We start from the raw sequence: 19,560 nt of genomic DNA on the forward strand, positions 1-19,560 counted from the left end.
GGGAATGCTTTGTAAGCCTGCTTTCTGATCCCCATTTGTTGAGCTGCTTTCTTCCACCATGATGCTCTGACTCATCTAAGGCCCAAAGGTATGGAGCTGGCTAACCATGGACTGAACCTCTGGAACTGTGGGCCAAAATGAACTTTTTCTACTCTATGTTGTTTTTGTCAGGACTTTTGGTCACAGCAAAAAAAAAAAAATCTAACAAAAACAACCAGGATCTGGAATGTTCTTCTAGGGCTAACCCCAGAATGTCTGAGTTTCATTTTTAAGGACGGTCCCTCTGAGAACTGCATAAGATGTAGTGCCTAAGTCTAGAAAAATGTGTCTACTTATAAAATCAAGCACATGTTTTGGGAGTTCACAGGCATCTGAAGTTGATGGCCAGAATACTTGCAGGCAATATGACACTTCGCTCCTCAGAGGGGGCTTAGCAGAGGGAAAAGTTGAAGGAGGTGAGCAGCATGGTACTTGGTTCCTGGGGAGGGTCTGTACTATCCTCTCAGTGCTAGTGAGTTTGGTAAAGCCCCAGCTCCCTCAATACTTCTCCTTAAAACTCTCCAATTCTGTCTCTTGTTACCCCAAAGAGAGCCCTGCCCGCTTCCCCCAGCCCCAAGAATAATTCTCATTGAAACCTCATTAAACTTGCTAAGCAGCTTGATCTAATAAATAAGCTCTTAAATTCAAAATCCCTCACAACCTGCTCCCTCCTCCCAGCTCACTGGAGGTTTGCAACCTTCCCCACACTCCTGGTGTGTTCCCGCCCCCTTCCAATGGATGCCTTTCTTCATTCTCTGAAAGACAGCCAAGTGGAGGAAGTGCTATGGCAACTGCATAATGGAAACTAAGCCACACGCCACATAATTTAGGTACAGCACTGGAGATGTGGAGCCAAAGTAAATTATGGATAAATCTGCGGATAAATGGGACTAATTTGGCCTGTTCCTGAGGCACAGTGGGACAATGCAAATCCATTCACTGTTCCATTTCTCTGGGCTTTATTTGGTTATGATCAGCTTTCAAATGTTCCTTCCTCTTCTTCCTTTTGCATCTTGTGACCTTTCTTGAGGTCATTTCCCCTTGTCCCAGCCTCCCATCACTGTGAGTGATGGTAATATGGAGAAGACACCGCTGGTGGAAGCTCTGTCCTGGGAAGGGACTCCTGAACACAAGTTGGGATTTGGCAAATCAGGTCATACTTAAAAAGCACATCAAGGGTAATTTTGAATACAAAAGAGCTATTTGTTGAAACTGGTTTAAATGAAAATATCCCTCTAAAATGCCAAAACGTAATGCCTTCACATACCTGTACCTCAGTGGGAATTCTTATGATATGCAGTTATCTTTAAAGTAGGGCATACCTGAATGTGCTAAAGATATCAGTTTTATCCTTCCTGTTCCTTGTCAATGACAATGCCCTGGAAAAAGCCTTCGAGTAGTTAGAAAGCTAAGTGCCCATAAGATTTTCATCGTATGCTCAACGGTGGAGACTTATGGAACCAAAAAGGTTAGGGCAAGTCCATCTCTCAGTGCCTCAGTTTCATCTTTAAAATGGAGCTAAGTCCACCTGCTTGTTTAGGATTAAGGAAAATACTGCACAAATGAGGTATCTGAGCATTTTGCAAGGGCCCAGCCCGTCCCTACTTATTCGTGTTTGATACAGAGGGTTTAGGGTGATATATTAGAATAATCTTCAGGTTGAGTACCTGGAGACTTTCCTTCATGAGATTCCTTTTATATTTCTGAATACAGAGAGGATTGGTATTCTTTTCCTCCATATTCATCTTTTCCTTTTTATTGACTTACAATTCTTTCCCAAAGGGGAATTCTAGCTCTCAGGCCTTAAACTCCAAGTATGCAGAGAATACCAAAGATGAGGATCTGACTGGGTCTTTTCCATTATAGGCCTTTGCCATTCACTCACCTGATTAGTCACAGAAGGGAGTCCTACCCTTGCAACTAATTTTCACACTCAGCTACTCATCCTTCTGTGTTTTTCAGTGGGACTAAAAAGCCAAGAAGTCTCTGCAAGCATTTGGTTCCCCTAGACCTATGGGAGACTTCTACAATAGGATGACTGTAATACCTAGTCAATTAACTAACCCCCACCGCAGCACTGTATAGTATACTCTCCTATGCCATAACCCCTTTATTTTACATACAAAGAACCTGAGAATGGGAGATATTTGTCCTAGATCCGATAGTTCAAAACCCCAAACCCAGTAATTTCTCTTCCTTCTAATTCACAGTCTGTAGATTTGAGATGATTTTAGAGCTCTTATTGGGGGATTTCCAGGGCTACCGAGAACATTTTATTCACCTTTCTGCTAAACTTATAGAAGCAAGCTGGTTTTGAAGAGAGGGAAGCACACAGGGGGTTCTGATCTGTGCAAAGTGTGGAGCCCTCCCTGTTCCAGGGTGGTTAATGTGGAGAGAAGGTTGGCGCCTTATTTTGTAAACAAGCTCTCTGAGTATTTGGCAGAATGCCTCCAGCAGTAGTGGCAGATATGATACATGTCAGCAGGAAGAGTTGTCAGTTGTTCTTACCACCTCTTTTTCAGCCAGGAGCTTACATCTGGAGGTGGTTTCACGGGGGAGGGAAGGGAAGGGGAGCCAGAGAGAGCTGATTTTAGATTGACTCTGCCTCTTGGAAGCTGTGCAACTCTGGGCAAGTTATACAAATTTACTGAACCTCTGGCTTGCTGTTCATAAAATGGGCATAATTATATTCCTTTGCAGAGTTTTTGCCAGGATTAAATGAGACACCATTTGTGGAGGGTTCTCAAAAAACTGGGTTTCTTTCCTGTTTCTTAGGACAAAAATATCTAAAGCTCAAACTATATAGGTACAAATCTGTGGCAGAAAACCCTTCAAGCTAAGTTTCTGTAAAACCCTAACTCGCAAGAATACTCCACATCCTAAGTCAATTTTGGAGCATTATCAGGTGCCTTTAGAAGGAAGACCTAGTGTCTCTTTGTGTGTTGATCATCTTCTGATATGATCTTGGTTACCTAAGGAATGAGGAGTGAGGTGATGATGGTGTAGAATTAGGGTAGAAATTGTACATTTTGGAAGAATGTTCTCTCTGGACTCTGAAAGAGCAGTTCTCCCCTCATTGATAGGGAACAGACAACCCTTTGTTAGGTCAATGAAGGTGACTTAGGAACAAAGCACCTAGCAGCCCCATGCAAAAGAAACACCAATCAGGTACTGAGGGAACTGTCTGTCAATCAGTGGGGTCTCCTGGCCAATCCTGGATCTCAGCCAGTTCCCAGGACCAACTCCAGTGGGACAAGGAACTCTAAAAATCCCTTTTCTTGTCCCAAGCCCTCGCTTCCTGCATTAAGCCCCATAAAACCCCAATTCAGTCGTCCCCATGCAGTTTCTCCTATCTGCTCTGTTGGTCTGATTGAGATTCCACTCCAGGCGGAACTGTATAAAGCCAAGCCTCCTTCAGTGGCCTTTTAAAATTTGCCTCCTTTTTGGTTCTGGTCATTGCCTGACCTTACACCCTTGAATTAAGGGAATAATTCTATAAACTGGGCCCAGGGTGCTGACCCCCACATGCTTTCTGTCAGAAAGCAATTTATCTGCAACCCTGTCTGATTTAAGTCAATAAGATATGTTATATTCCTCAGCAAACAACCTGTTATTTGCAGGAGAAACATAGACCTGAAATGCTGATAAGAACACAAGTTACCTTAGCAGGGAAGGGCAGGCACTTTTGTGACCTTTACATGGACCAGAGATAAGGATATTTCCCCCTAACCATAAAATCTGAAAGAACAGGTTCCAATTAGAACTGGTCAGCATGGGCCAAAGTGACTTGAAGTTGTCATATGCCATGGGGACTTGAAATTGTCATATGCCATGGGTACTTGAAAGTCAATGCCATCCTGCTGTCAGTCAAAAGTTGAGAGGTGGACCTTGGCAGGACTCTCTGGTAACTTTCCTGGGATCTCCAGTGTAAGGGTAAAAGAAATTGAAGTTAAAGCGTAAAAGTTAAAGGGTAAAAGACTGGGTGTTGTAAAAGTTTCTAAGCTGCAAGGTCTGAGTTAAAATGTAAAGGAGGTATTGTTAGGTTTCTATGTTACATGCAAAACCTGAAATTTTGGTAGCTGTTAAGACAATGCTTAGAACCGCCCAGTAAACATTTCCCCTGATTGTCTGGTTGTTTAATAACTGAAGGGGTCTGTGTGGTTGCACGCAGGCCTTGCAGGGCCTGAACCAATCAGTTTGAATGTGTACTCTCCTTAGGAATGACCTATCACTTCAGCCTGACCTGTTCCCGCCAATGAATGAACTAATCAGGTTTAGGAGTTGTTGTTCAATTTTCCCGCGCCTAATGATGATTTGTTCTGATGTACACAAAGCCCTCCGCCCTCCCCAAAAAGTGTACTTAAGCAGTGCTCAGCCCCTGCTCGGGGCTCTGGGCTGCTTTCCCTTCTTGAGTGGGCACGGAGCCCCAGCATGCTGGTTCAATAAATCCCCCTTCTGCCAATTGCATGAGTGGTCACTTGGTGGTCTCTTTCTCTGATGTTTCGCGGGACCCTTACACCAGTAGGGCAGGAGGAACACACTGACCTTCTCCTGAGAGGACTCACTCTCTGTTGAGAATGTTCCCTTCTCCCTTCCCTTCTAAATAAACTGGAATGATCACAAGAACCAGTAGAAAGGACAGCCATGGCTGCTTCAGCTCCATGGCGGGACCCTTGCCTGTACCATCACATTCTCTTGCTGGGCAGGGACTTGTGGACAAAGCAGACAGCCACCAGGTCCCCATCTTGGGGGCATGGTGTGGTGGGAGGATATGTGTAGGCTCACTGCTGTTCCTTGCTATTATGGAGAATATTAAAAGGATTAAATCTTACTTCCTATTACACTCTGGCTCAAATTATAGCTATATATATATATTTCAATGCAAAAATTGCAGCACTGTTTAAGGAAATTGTCTCTGTTTTCCAGAAATCTATTAACAGAGATTAAACATCTGGGCCCCACAGCTTGGCTGTTTAATTCACTCTCAAGGTTGAAAAGGCAGGGCCCTATTTATATTCTTTGGTCTACACTTAAAAGGTGAACTGAAAGGCTTTTGTAAGGGAAATAAATCCACCCTTTATAGGACAAAGGGAAGCTGCAAATGACTGCCATTTACATTTAAAAAGATAACCATTCCTCTCCAGCTTACCTGCCAAGACTTGAATTCCGCCATGGAATCTACTTAACCTGGTGGAATTACTCTTACATCCAGTACCAGCCAGAGAGGAATATGGAAAGGTGTATTCTCCTGAAAAGATGGATGAGTTTCTCTGCTTCAGCAATGCCAAGAAAGAGATCGGACTGTTGACATCAGCAAGCATCTTCCAGGGACACCTGACATTCACTTTTCTTAAATTGTCAAAGTCAGGATTTGCTGTGTGTTCTAATTTCATTCTTGGGACTCTTGTTAAAGCCACTTAAAATGCCTGCCCAAAGCCACCTAGATAGTAATGGCATAGGGGTCGCTATGTGAGGCCAGAGCAGCAGGAAGCGCTGAGAGCCTGGTGCCTACCGAATGTTTGCAGATTAAACAGATCAGTGCATGGTGAATGAAGAAGGAAAGGGGGCTTCCGTGCTGCCAACAATGTGTCCTGCTCCCCCTCACCTGGGATTCCTGGGTGAGCCATGCTTTCCTAGGAACATTTAAATGTGCTCAGTTCTCCACTTTTTTCTCGATTCACGTAGGAGCTCAACAAAGGTTTGCGTGACAGCAGGAGTTTCCAAGACACACTTCCCCAGGGTAATTCGTGAATGTGGACAAAACCCCTGGACAATCTGCTCAGGAATGATCCCTTCATCTGGAGTTGCACCTCATGGGTGACCTTCCTAGGGCTGTTTGCAGGCATTGGCGGATAGGGGCTGTGTGGTGAGCCCCGCCAGTTCCTCTCAAAACCCTGGAGAGGCTTGATTAACTGCATCTGTTATCTTGGTCTATTAAAGACTTCCCCATAGACCCACTCACAGGGCTCAAAACCTCAGCTTCATCTGAGCCTCTGCAGCAGCTTTTTTGCTAAGATCTTATGGGGGCAGAGGGAGGAGGTTCAAGAGCTGCTGTCTCACTCTATGGCTCTCACTGGTCTCTGTCTTTCCATCCCCCTGCTCTAGCCTTGATCAGCATCTTCTTACCTCAGTGCTTCTGATTAGTTGTCCTGGATCCTGCCAAACCACTTATTCTCAGGCTGATGTCCCTAAATCAGAATTCCAAGTGCATATCCAGTCTTCCATCAGAGACCCTGCTTTGTGCCACCCTGGTAACTACTTGGCTGAGTAAAATCTTTTCCTTTGAAACTTGGGGTTCTCTAACTCTTCCAACCTTATGTCTTCCCTATCCCTACTTCATTGGCCCACCTGAGGCCCTCACGGAAGGATGCTGCTCCTGCTTATTTTCACTACCCTGGCAGCACCTTGGATATGGATGGATCTTAGTGAATGTTTCCATTAAATTGACTTGATGTGACAGCCATGACAAGGAGCAAGTCCCCCCTGCCCCCCACTCCCAGTGCTGGGGATAAATGCAGGCAAGCACTCTGAGCTACATCCCCAGCGCCAAGAACAAGATTCTTAAGCAGACCGCTGAGCAAATGGCTGGACCACAACCCTCAAAGCAGGGACCAGGCCGTTTGCAACAGGATGGTAAAGGAGGACCACAACTACTGCAGGATTCTGCTGAGTGGATTATTGTGTTGTTGTTGTTTTTTTCTGAATTTACTGTAATTTCTCCAGCTCAGTGGCCTCCTCCCCTACACCAAGCTTGTCCAAGCACATGGAATTCTACATTTTGGACTTTAACAACTTGCCCTTGACATCAAGGCTATTTACCCCTGTTCCTCTTTGGATCGCCATGCCCTGGGCTTTGGCATCTCTCAGAACTGCTCTACCTTTTTAATCTCAAAGCCAGACATCAAAGATTTGGCCACAGCTTCCATTATTCACTATGACTGGCTAATGCAGTTCATTTCTTTCTTTGTCCTTCCTACTTCTACCTGTCTTTACCTCTTCCTTAATCAGCCCAGTATCATGGTCAGTCACTTCAGCCTCAGTTTGATTATCATGTTTGATTTCTTTGCTCCGTTGATATCACCTCTACTTCAGGGCTACTGGGGAAATTCTCAGTGCACACCTACCGATGCTACTATAGTTTCTGCCCTTTCTATCAACTCATTTCCAAGGGGAAACCAATGTCACCTTCACTTCTAGGTCCTGTCCTCTTTCATTATGATAACCACGGCCAAGTGTCTGGCATTGCTGACCCCTCTTCCACCCTGACCCACTGAGGGTGGTATGTCAGTACCTGTACACATGATAGCCACTGGACACATGTGGTTACTTAAATGAAAAATACATAAAAATCACTACATCTGGCTCACAGAAGCCATTCTTCAGGCACTCAATAGCCACATGTGGCTAGAAAGTTATATTAGACAGTGCTGGTCACTCCCAAATTGCTCCTCATCTTTCTGTCTCAATAAATCCCCATTCACAGCATCATCTAAGCCATTTCTTAGGACTTGTCACTGTGGGTGCCTCTCTCCCACATACTCGGTTCTTACATTTGGAATTCAAGGGAGATTGGTTCCAAAGCCCCCATGGATAGCAAAATCTATAGATTCTCAAGTCCCTTATATAAATGGCCTAGTATTTAAATAAAGCCTGTATACATCCTCCTGCATACTATAAATTATCTCTGGATTACCTATAATACCTGACACAATGTAAATGCTGTGCCAATAGTTGTTGTTCTGTATTGCTTAGGGGAAAATGATCTGTATGCACATGTTTAGTACAGATTCAATTTCTTTAAAAAGCTTACAGTGACTGAACATGGAACTTGCAGATATGGAGGGTCATCTGTACTTCTGTTCAGAGAATAAGCCTCATTAATATTTCTCAACGCCACCCACCTTTCCCCACAAACCTCCCTCAGCTAGTCTATTACACCAGCACCTGATTACTTAGTCTCCACTTGACCTTTCTCATCAAGTTTTAATTCACCACCATCTCTAATCTCTGCCCCCAACACTGGGCTTTCTTCAGCCTCCAAACATGCCATATCCTTGCTCACCCCCAGGGCCTTCATTGAAAGCATCCTCTCCCCACTACCAGCTCATTTGCATAACTTTTAGGGTGGACATCACATCCTTTCCAAACCCATTGCCTGCATCCCAAGGCAAAGTTATGTGGCCTTTCCATGTGTGCCTGTCGTGTCAGTGCCAACTCCATCATGGATCTTGTCACTTCTGACTGTGATGTCCCCACTGTATCCCCATTACCCATGAGGGGCCAGCATAAAGGTTGGCAATGGCATAGAATCTGATTTATTCCATTGGCCTTTCATTAATAATAATGGTGGTTAATCTTATTGGGTGCTACAAGAAATGAAATTAGGCCGAATGCCAAGACTTCTTGGCTAAGCCACTTTTAATTAAAGATGAAACTGTGTCATATCCTTTTGAAGCAGGGTTTTCCAAACTGATTTGTGACCCATAATGAACAATAAAATCAATATAGTGGGTCATGACCAACATTTTAAAAGTATGAACTAGAATAGAAAATATCAGAATGTGTCTTACATATTGAAGGTATTTTTTGATGTAATTTTTGTTTCAGCTGCATCTATGCATATGCGTACTGGGCCGTAATGCAAAACTTATCTTGGGATTATGGTTGCAGAAGTTGAAAAACCTTCTAGGAAATGCCTAGTTGATTATTCCTGGAGCAGATACACAATGGTGAGATTGCTTTAGAGCAGCACAGGATGATCTTAACAGTACCACATTGTACATACCTAATCATTGAGTTTTGTCTTCACTTGTCCTATGATTTTCATTAACTTTCATGCATTTTCTTTTCATTTTGTGTTATCAAAATTATTCTGAAAGATATGTTGAGTCCTTAGCATCTACACACAGGGTAGGTTCCCCTTTTTCCTACCAGCCTGGGAGAGAGGACTCTTAAGGGCAAGGCTATGATCATTTACCTAGGGATGATCCAGGACCTTAGAATACAGCGTGTGCTCAATAAATGTTAGTTTGTTGTTGAATGTCTGTGGAATGGTTTCACCATTTTCAGAAGTGAGGGTCTCTAACCTGCTGGTATTATATATCTATCACCCACTCTTGTGGCTAGATAGGTAAATAAAAAAGAAAATCAGTAGAGCTTTGTGTCATGGTAGAGTTTTGCAAGCTACTTGAACTTCCCAGAAAAGGCCCAAATGTTTTGGTCTGAATTAGTGCTGAACTTTATCTGGGGTATCTTCATATCTATAAGATTTCTATTCTCCATGCAAAAGAAATAAGACAAAGATGACATTTGACAATGGTGGAGGAGTCTGAGGCCTTGTCCCAGGCATGCCAGCAATGATGATGACACTGGTTATTTTCTACAGACAACAAAGGGAAGAGAGGAGGTCCATATGCTGTGTATTTGGCATTGACCAGGGAGGACTTTATATTTTTAATAGATTTAAGAATGATTTTTTTCTTCTCCCAAATATCATATAGGAGTTAGTCTCATTATAAAAGCAATATATATTCAAAAATTTAAGACAAATTTAGAAAATATATATAATCTTATTACCCAGAAGATACTGTTTTGATGTCTCATACTTTGTAGAGTGTGCATCATAGACCTCTTTTTATCCCTTCCATATATCATGTGTCCTTTCTAAGTCTATATATAGTTTTCTTTTCCAAATCTTAAAGGGGAACATGAATCCCACTGGGATTATAAACCAAAACTGGTTTTATTAATTCCCTGCTGTTGGACATTTAGGTTGCTGCCAACTTTCCTCTGTTACAAACATTTTTATACACATTTCTCTAGGTCTTTGTGCTAATCCACGACTGAACAGTTGGAATGAGGAATCAATCGTTTACTCAGTACATTTCCCCTTCTCCCCTCAGTTGTCATTAAAGTTCATTTAAAAAGACTACGGCCCTATCATCAAGGAAAAAATAATTACCTCGATCTTGTTCTTGACAAAGGGATGTTTATAAAGCAACAGTGTGGTCTAACAAGATAAGGGCAGGCACAGCTGGGAGGTGGGTACTAGGCCGACTGGCCTAGCTCCCCACAGCCGTGCATAGTTCTCTGGGTCAATCACAAGCTCTTGTCTTGTTCATTTATATTGAGGGAGTTAGACTTGATATTTCTTCTATCCAGACCAAATCTTGGAACACAGACCCTATAGCTCCACAGTTGCATTTGCCTCATGCCAGAAACCCAAAGTAAATAAACCAAATCAGTTGGGGAACATTTAAAGGATGCAAAGTTTCCATATGCTAGGTGTTGGGGGGCTTTACTCTCTCCCCTGGCTGGCAGCCCCATGGATGAAGCATTTCACAAGTTGTTCATAAGCTGTTTAATGAGGGTGCCAATTTGTGACATCAAATCTTTCTCCCCTTTGGTGACATTGCTTTTCCTCCTCATGCCAATTAGAATTCAGGGTGGCATAAAGACAAGTTGGTAGACGTGGAAACTCCGACACCCAGGGATTGCCTAAGTTTAAACTGGGAGCAAAAATTTCAGTTTCTTGTTTATTAATAATTAAACATTATAGAACTAAGGACAAACCCAGGAAATGGGACAATTTCACTGATATTTACTCACCTGGTAATAAGCATCCAATTTCTTACTGAGGGAAGAGAGAGAGAATACATACCCAACAAACGGAGGAGGAGAAAAAGAACTCCTAGGGCGTAGGACTTGAGTTCAGGGCTGACTGTCCTACATAAAAAGAGATGAAGAGGGAGAAAAATGTTCTTATCACTCCTCCTTAATTACCAAGCCCACAGTCATTTGCTGCTGCTGCCCATCACACCCCTTCTTTAGACAATTATTAATCACTTTTTTTTATTCCCTGCCAAAATTCTAAAAAATGACTGCAACAGCTAAGTTTAGGAACTGAACAGTGTTTCTTTAATAATGAGCTAATCTTATCATTTCCAAGGACTGAATGTATGGTCATAAAGTCTAACATTAGAGAGATTTAACCTTTGTTGAGGGGAGAAGCAACTTGAGTTGATACAAGATACACATGTGGAAAACAACGGAGAAAAAATAATTCTTTATGCTTTACAAACCAGCTAGGACGATGAACACCTTTGTTATTCTATCAGACTAGAATATTTTGATATCCCAGATGGACCCCCATGTGAGAAATAATGCATCTATATCACGTCAGTACCTTTTAACTTGGGAAGGACCTTCCAATAATCACCGTCCTGTTTTTTTTTTTTTTTAATTGATTCAATCTTTCTGGCTTTGGTTTACCCAGAATAGTCCCTTTGAACAATCTTCTTACACATTTTCTAGAACATTCTCAGTAAAATATTTTAAGGAGATGAATGACAGTTGAGTTTTGGAAGTGATGACTGATTCTAGATGGATGGAGCTGCACAGCCAATAACACAATCTCTTTTGTTTTCATTCAGTACATGCCTTCTCCCCATGAAGTCAAGGATGATTTGCATCTTACTCATCACTGTGACCTCATCCTAGCTCTGTGTCTAGCACATGGCATGTGCTAGGTGAGTATGTAAGTTGGTGGATGGCTGTGCAGATGTCTTCAACTTATGACCTCAGTTAGCCCTACTATGGCTTGGTGGTCACCATCATGACTCTATAGGGGATGGAGAGGGAAGCACATGATTTTGGCTCTTGAAGGATTTGGCTAGGCAGAGTTGTCCAGTGTGGATGGAAGACCCATGCAGTGCAAGGACAGCCTAATAGCTGGTTTTGTAGAAAATAAGGGTTAGGGACAAAGTTACCAACAGGACATCTAGTACACAGGATGTTTAACTTGCCTATGGACTGAGTGGGTCATTCATCCAAAAATCTAATAGCATCCATCTAATGACCTACTATTTGGGTTGGGCCTCAGGTGTACATGTCTCTGGGTTCTTGGCATGATAGGCCAAAAGTGACTATTAACCAAGAAAATCTACACATGTGCTATAGACTGACTGTTTTTCCCCAATTCATTCTTTCAAACGTAATCCTCAAGGTTATAATGGAGTCTTCAAGAGGTGATTAGTCCTGAGGGTGGAAACTTTATAAATGGGATTAATGCCCTTATAGAATAGATACCCCAGAGAGATCCCCTGTCCCTTTTGCCATGTTAGGACACAGAATTTGTCACTTGTGAACTAGGAAGTAGGTCCTTACCAGTTAATCTACTGGTGCCTTGATCTTGAACTCCCTAGTCTTCCATAACTGTAAGAAATAAGTTTCTATTGTTTATAAACTATCATACTCTCCACAGTGTTTTGTTATAGAAACCTGGGAAAAACAAAGTGGTTTTTATAATCTTTTTCCCCATTTCTAATATGTTCAGGGAAAACTAAAAATGTGTGATTGTTGGGGAAATACATACTTTTTTAAATTATAAAGAATATGGTATAGGTAAGTAATCCCAAGGCAGTGGGACATGAATTTCTGGCTGATTAAGGCAGACAGCCATACAGTGTCGATGAGGAGATCAGTGTCTCTCTGGACAGAACGCCTACTCTTTTAAATACGTTACAAAATCCAAGTTCCTCAACGTTATCGGCTCCATGGCTACAGTCTTAGCAGGTTCATTTGAAGGTTTAACTTGAAAGACACATAAATAAAGGCAAATTCTCCTTATCAAGAAAACATGATGGTATAATGAGCTAGAATATTTATCACTTGAAATTTGATTTCCTTTTAGCTATCATGTCACTAGGAACAAAGTGAGCAAGGCGCTAAGATCTCTCTTCATATCCTGTTGGGAAACTGGTTCCCATAAGAAATCATTTCTCATACATTTAGCTATAAAGAAATGGAGGGTTCAGTCTGTTATTGAAAGTTCCAGGCAAGCCCAGGCATGCAGCCTTAGCGTCACAACTTAATGGCTGCTTAACCACACTCTGGTACTTCTATCTGTAAAGGGGGAATGCTAACAATACAATAAAACCAAAGTCCAGGGTTGGCACCCAGGAGGGGCCCAGTATGTGTCATCTTTCTCCTTGCTCTGGGACATTATGAGCACTGTTCTCATGGGTATGCTTCTGCATGGCCTAAGAGCAAGCATTTTATCCTGGGCCAGGTAAAGGCTAAGGCACATCTGGACTGCAGCCCCGAATGCCTGCCTGGAACATCTACAGTGGCAAACTAGACTGGGAAAGTGATGGAATGAAAAACTACCTTGGCCTTTTAACATGCAGGACATGTGCCTCTAAGCATGGAGTTGAGAGGGGACAAGGCCCAGCCCAGGTCCTGGAGGCCATCTGTTGTTGATCTGTTTAAAGGGAATCAGATACTTCCTGCAAAACTCCATGAGCTGTTCATCAAGTTGAAATTTGGAAGTGATTGAGATTTCAACAGACTCTCCCTGTTTGATCAGCAGTCACTACCACCTAGCACCAGAGGCTGGGTTTTTGCAGGAAGTCATGGAGAGACAAGGGACCAGCTACTGCTACTGGAAGTGGTAAGGGTCATTTTTTTCTGCATTGTGGTGCCTTTTGTGTGTGAATATCACAAAATAACTTCATGAGAATTTCTAATGAAAAATAAACTACTCATAAGGCAGCCACCCTAAACCCATGCATGAGATCTGATGGGTTTTGCCCATATGCATATTATATATAATCATCTTCCATATAGAGTTTTAAATTCAATGGTTCATTTCATAAACACTTTTCACATTCTTAAGAATTTTCATTATTCCGTCGAGTTGCAGTACCATAATTTAACTCACTATTTCAATTCAGGTATTTCTGCTATTATAGTTAACGTTGTAATAAAAGTCTCTGTATTGAGGCTTTTTTTCTTGTAGAGAGGTATTTTCTTGAGATAAATGGTGAAGTATGGGGGTAGGGTTTCTGCATAAAAGGGTCTGGATATTTTTATGGCTTCTAACTCACATTGCCATATTATTTTTTTGAAAGGACTGATGCTTTTCAATGTCACCAGCAATATGTGATTTTACTAGTTTGGCCACAGCCTTGCAAAGCACTGGGTATGAATTTTTAAAATATATTTTTTTTCAAGCTTAGGAAGTATAAAATGGCAATTTGCTATTGTACCCTTGATGCTTCTGCAGTCTTAAGGCCTTGCTAATGACCTTTTAGGTAACATAAGTACTTTGTTATGAATTTTCATAGAAGAGGATTTATACAAAGACCAAAAAATGTGGTAGGCAGCACAAGATGAATGGAGAAGCCAGGCAAATCAGTTGATGAGGTACATCGACTCAGGATGCTTCCAAGTATTTCATTCTTACTTTCTTTCCAGCTCTTGGGAAGGCATTGGTTTGCTTATATAGCTGCATCCCAAACGGTGAGTGTTCAAGTGGCATCCTTTCCTCTGATTCAGGTGGATACTAGGGTTGGGTCAGTTCACTTCTAGATTCCACACACAAAGCTAGATGACTTTTCAAATGACAAATTCACTCAGAAAATTGCTGAATGATTCACCTTTGAAGCACTTCGTCTGCTCCCAGGATGGGTCCTGAGTGACAGAATTCTGGATGACTTAGTATGGTACAAAAACCCTGTTTGTACAAGAAAAGTGACTCCTTGCCTGTCATGAGCCCCTTGGCACAATTATCCCTCACATCTTTATGGCATCTGAACACAGATGGTCTTGATGGGTCACACGCTGTTGCAGGAGGAAAGCTGGACCAGTGACCACCTCACCCCATAACAGATTATAAAACAGTCTAGGGGAAGATGTCATGCCCAGGGGTGTATGGCTGATCCATGGCAGGGCAGGGCTGGACATAATGACTTGTTTAGTCTAACACCATTTTCCATTTACTCGAACACTGCTCTCTGGACAGATCAATGCAGATTCCTTTTCAGGGTCACCTGCAGAATCTCTTCCTGGGAAGACATGTGGTCTTCTCCATTGTGCCCTGCTGTCACTTCTTACTCTGAGGTCCCTATTGATTGACTGATTGCAGTTATTCCTATTGGCCTATATGCTGCGGCCCTATCTCATCTGGCTGTGAGACTCATATACATGAGTCCAAAAGTGTGACTCCCTCTGACCCCAGGTGCATGCCAGGTGGAGTGGGGATAGCCCATTAGCTCTCACATCCTCAGGGCTATTTCCACAGCTTACCTGATAAGGATGATGACTGAGGGTGTCTGGGCCATGGCACCAATCATGCTGCAGACGCACATCACACAGAGGAAGGTGAGGAAGGCCTCTTGGCACCCGGGACTGGGGCATTTTCCGGGAACCACGGTCGCATTCTCAGGGGGGATGGTGGTGAGGCACGCACAGCCTGTGAGATTCTGAAAAAGAAAGCATTTAGTGCCTTTTTTTTTTTTTTTACCTGGGGGTATCTCCAGCTTCCGAATCCAAAGCCATCCATCAGCTAAAGCCATCATGGCCTAATTATGCAGTCTGTGGCATTCCATTAATTAGGCCTGAATAAATGAGTCAGCTTTTTGAGGAGGCTGCAAAAACACATGCAAATAAAGGAATACTTATGGGGAGGAGAGCTGATTTTCCTGTCTCCGGTGTTTCATTTCCATTCTCAAGAATCCCTCAATAAGCTGTACCATAGACGAACGTGTTCCCCCCAATACAATTAGAGAGGAAATTGCGTTTCCACAATATGATAAAACATTACCAAATTAACATTGCAATTACTTGCCAATTTGTCTTCTCTTTTATGCGGTTATAATTACACTGAAGTGTATTAAAAGAAGTAAATCAGGTAACCCACACATTGCTGCTGGTTCAGTGCCCAGTGTGGCACTTGGAACAAAGGATGTGCGCTGTCATGCACCAGAGGAGGGAGTTGATGGAAAAGTTCTCCGGTGGCTGAGAAAGCAAAGGGGGCTAAGAGATTCCAGGCAGCTTAGAGAGGCTCGTGGGGAGCAGAGCGGAAGCCCAATGAGATACATTTATTAATATATGATCAGAGAGAAGAAAGAAAAGCGACCGCATTCCATTTGATCTTCCTGGTGATGCTGGCCCAGCTGCCCTGTTCCCAGCACAGCCTTTGCTCACGCTCTCTTGCTCACTCGAGGAATTTCTGATGGCAAAGGGAGGAGCAAGGGCTGCAAGAGGCCAAGCTGAGTGCCAAGCCAATTAAAGTTCAATAATAATAGTGCAGAGGCCTTTAATGAATACGGAGTGAAAACAGTCATAAATGATTCATGGATTCTCTTCCCAGGACTGATCGGCCTTCCAAGCACATGCCCAGGTAAATCCTCCTGAGGGTTGGTCAAACCCTCTCTGGCTTTTATGGTTCTTCTCCCCTACACCCATTCCTCTCTTTCCAACCCCCTTCTTTCCACAGATAACGTGCAGAGAAAGTTTTTTTTTTAATCCCATGAAGCTATATGTGATGACTTCAGGGGTACCTGTTCCCATATGGGGACTTTTATCTGCAGGGTAGAAATAGGGGAAGGCTTTGTGTGCTGGGGCTGCATCCTTTCTCTTAAGTGGTCTACCAGAGCAGGCATCTTTGTGTAGCTGGTCCTATCTACAGACCTGAAGAATTTATGGTGATTCCCAGGTGCTGAAGTCTTGCCCCTCTCCCTCTTTCTCTTTGCCTACAGACTTCCTAGATATTTTACAAAACCCCGTGCAGATACTACCTCTCTTTGAGAGGTCTCCTCTGGCTGAGCAGCTCCCTCCCCTTTGCATGGGACTTTCTGAGCCCAGCCCAGCCCTCTTTGTCCATCCCTAAGTATAGACGCCTTTACCTGCCTCCCAGAGGAAATGAGAACTATGGGACAAGGAACTCCTCAGACCAGTCCCCTGTGCTTTTCAAGATTCTTTCCCCAGCTCAGTGCTGAGAAGTAGTAGAAAAAGCTCAGTAGATAGTCTTTCCTCTAACATGTGTGTCCTAAAACTTTCAGTTTTTCTCTTAAGATCAAGAACAAGATAAGGATATCCACTCTCAGCACTCTTACTCAATATGTCCTGGAAATTTGAGCCAGAGCAAGAGAGAAATAAAAAGGATATAAATAGGAAAGGAGGAAGTCAAATTATCCCTGTTTGCTACTGCTATGATTCTATACTTAGAAAACTCTAAAGATTCCACCAAAAGACTCAAAATTGGTAAATTTAGTAAACAGTAATATCCAATGTCAACTTACAAAAACCAGTAGCTAGCTAGCCCAGCATGGGAGCACACATCCAGAATCCCAGGGATTTGGGAAGCTGGGGCAGAAGCATTCAACTTCAGGGTCAGCCTCTGAAACTTAGAACCTGTCTCAATATAAAAAATAGAAAAGGGATGGGAATGTGTTTCAGTGGTAGAGTCTCCCCCTGGTTCCATCTCCAGTACCATTAAAAAAAATTCAGGAGTTTTTCTGCTCACCAATAATGAATTTGCTGAGAAAGTAATCAGGAAAGCAATCCCACTCACAGTAGTCTTAAAAAAAAAAAAAAAAAAAAGCAAAGACCTCTATCTATAATGACAATCATAAGAAACTGAAGACACTATAAGGTGAAAGACCTCCCATGTTCATAGAATGGAAGAATTAATATTGTTAAAATGGACTTTCAGGGCTGTGGCTCAGTGGTAGAGCGCTTGCCTTCAAGTGTGAGGCACTGGGTTCCATCTTCAACACCACATAAAAATAAAGATATTGTGTCTACCTACAATTAAAAAATATTTTAAAAACATGGCACTTTACCCCAAGCAATCTATAGATTCAATGCAATTCCCATCAAAATACCAATGATATGTTTTTACGGAATGAGAAAAACATCCTATGGTTTATGCGGAAGGACAAGACTCTGAATAGCTACAGCAACATGGAACAAAAAGAGGAATCCTATAGCCATCACAGCATCTGATTTCAAACCTACAGCAGAGCTATGGTAACCAAAATGGCATGGTATTAGCACACAGACCAACAGAACCAAACAGAGTACCCAGAATAAGTCCACGCATCTATAGCCAATTGATTCCTGACCAAGGTCCCCAAAACACAAGTCAAAGAAAAGACAAGCTTATTAAGTGGTGTTGGAAAAACTGGATATCCACATGTGGAGGATTGAAACTGAACCTCTATCTCTCACCCTATTCAAAAAAATCAACTCAAAAAATGGATCTAAGACCTGAAACTCTGAAACTACTTGAAGAAAATGGGGGAAACACTTCAAGATATTGGCAGAGGCAACAATATCCTGAATAGTACTCCAGTAGCTAAGGAAACAAAAGCAAGAATCCATGAAGGTATTAAATGGATTCTATGAAGCAAACAAGCAACAGAATGAAGACACAACCACAGAATGGGAGAAAATCTTTGCCAGTTATTCATCTGACAGAAGATGGATTTCGAGAATCTATAAAAGAACTCCAAAAACTTAACATCAAAGGAACAAGTAATGCAATCAGAAATGGGCAAAAGATCTAAACAGACACTTCTTAAAAGAAATACAAATGGCCAATAAATTCATGAGAAAATGCTCTGTATCAGTAGCCAGGAAACTGCAAATCAAAAATACACTGAGGCTCTATTTCATTCCTCACCTTAGTCAAAATTATATATATCTTTGCTGGCAAAGATGTAGAGAGAGAAAGAAATCCTTAGACACTGTTGGTAGGGACATTAATTAATATGGCCACTATGGAAAACAATATGAAGGGTCCTCAAAAAATGAAAAATAGAATTACCCTATGATCCATCTATACCGTTTTTGGATATGCACAGTAAGGAAGTGAAGTCAGCATACAAAAGAGACAACTGTACATCCATGTTTATTGCAAGCATTATTCACAACAGCTAGGACATGGAATCAGCCCATCAACAGGTAACTGGATTAAAAAAAAAGGTGAATGTATATATACACAATGAAATATCACTCAGCCATAAAGAAAAATGGAAGCATGTCACTTGCAGTGAAGGGTATGGAATCAGAGGAAGAAATAAGTGAAATAAGCCAGACGCTGAATGACAAATATCACATGCTTTCATATGTGGAAACTTAAAAAAAAACAAAACCAAAGATGACCTCAAGGTAGAAGAGGGCCTTTTAGGGAAGGGGGTCAGGGGGAGGGGAAGAGAGGGGAGGGCAAAAGACAGTAGAAGGGAGGGTGAATGTGATCCATGTATTATGTATGTCAAGTCACAGTGAAACTTGTTAATTTGTGTATGTATTAAAAATGATTTTAAAAGAATACGTCTGTGAATGAATTTGCCTCTGCCTTTATCAGGAAGCAAGTATAACTTAAAATGCTACCCCTTCCCCTCCCCAGGGGCAAGAACTAGAACCTGTCTCCACCAATGGCACAGCCAGGCTTTCCCAGCTGTTCAGACACATGGCCTGCGCTTTCTCGTCCGCCCTGCTCTCAGCTTACTCCAACTGGCTTCTGTCCCTATACGCATGAATCAGATCATGCTAAGTTCCCCAGTGGGCTCTGTATCCTGGGACCCTGCCACCCATTCAACCCTCACTGGAGCTCCACTCTCTTGTCTCCCAACCCTTCAACTTTTCCATTCTTCATCCATCGTTCTTGCTGGCACCTTCTCCCCTTCCCCATCGTAAACTGCTGGAGCCCCTCAGGGCCCTGTTCTGGCTTTT

The 19,560-nt window shown here is 42.4% G+C and overlaps 1 protein-coding gene across 2 annotated transcripts in view; it reads right to left on the bottom strand.

Moving 5' to 3' along the window:
- Slco3a1 (solute carrier organic anion transporter family member 3A1) overlaps positions 1-19,560 on the bottom strand; it is a 299,670-nt gene that overhangs the window by 10,178 nt on the left and 269,932 nt on the right. For both annotated transcript variants that reach the window (XM_046436665.2, XM_046436661.2), the window contains exons 8-9: positions 15,127-15,302; positions 10,700-10,764 (exon numbers count right to left, since the gene is read on the bottom strand). In XM_046436665.2, coding sequence (XP_046292621.1) covers positions 10,700-10,764; positions 15,127-15,302 — 241 coding nt within the window. The remainder of the gene's footprint in view (positions 1-10,699; positions 10,765-15,126; positions 15,303-19,560) is intronic.

This window comes from Marmota monax, unplaced genomic scaffold, assembly GCF_021218885.2.
Source record: "Marmota monax isolate L192 unplaced genomic scaffold, Marmota_monax_Labrador192_F-V1.1 WCK01_AAM20220418_F8-fsc00005, whole genome shotgun sequence".
Lineage (NCBI taxonomy): Eukaryota > Metazoa > Chordata > Mammalia > Rodentia > Sciuridae > Marmota > Marmota monax.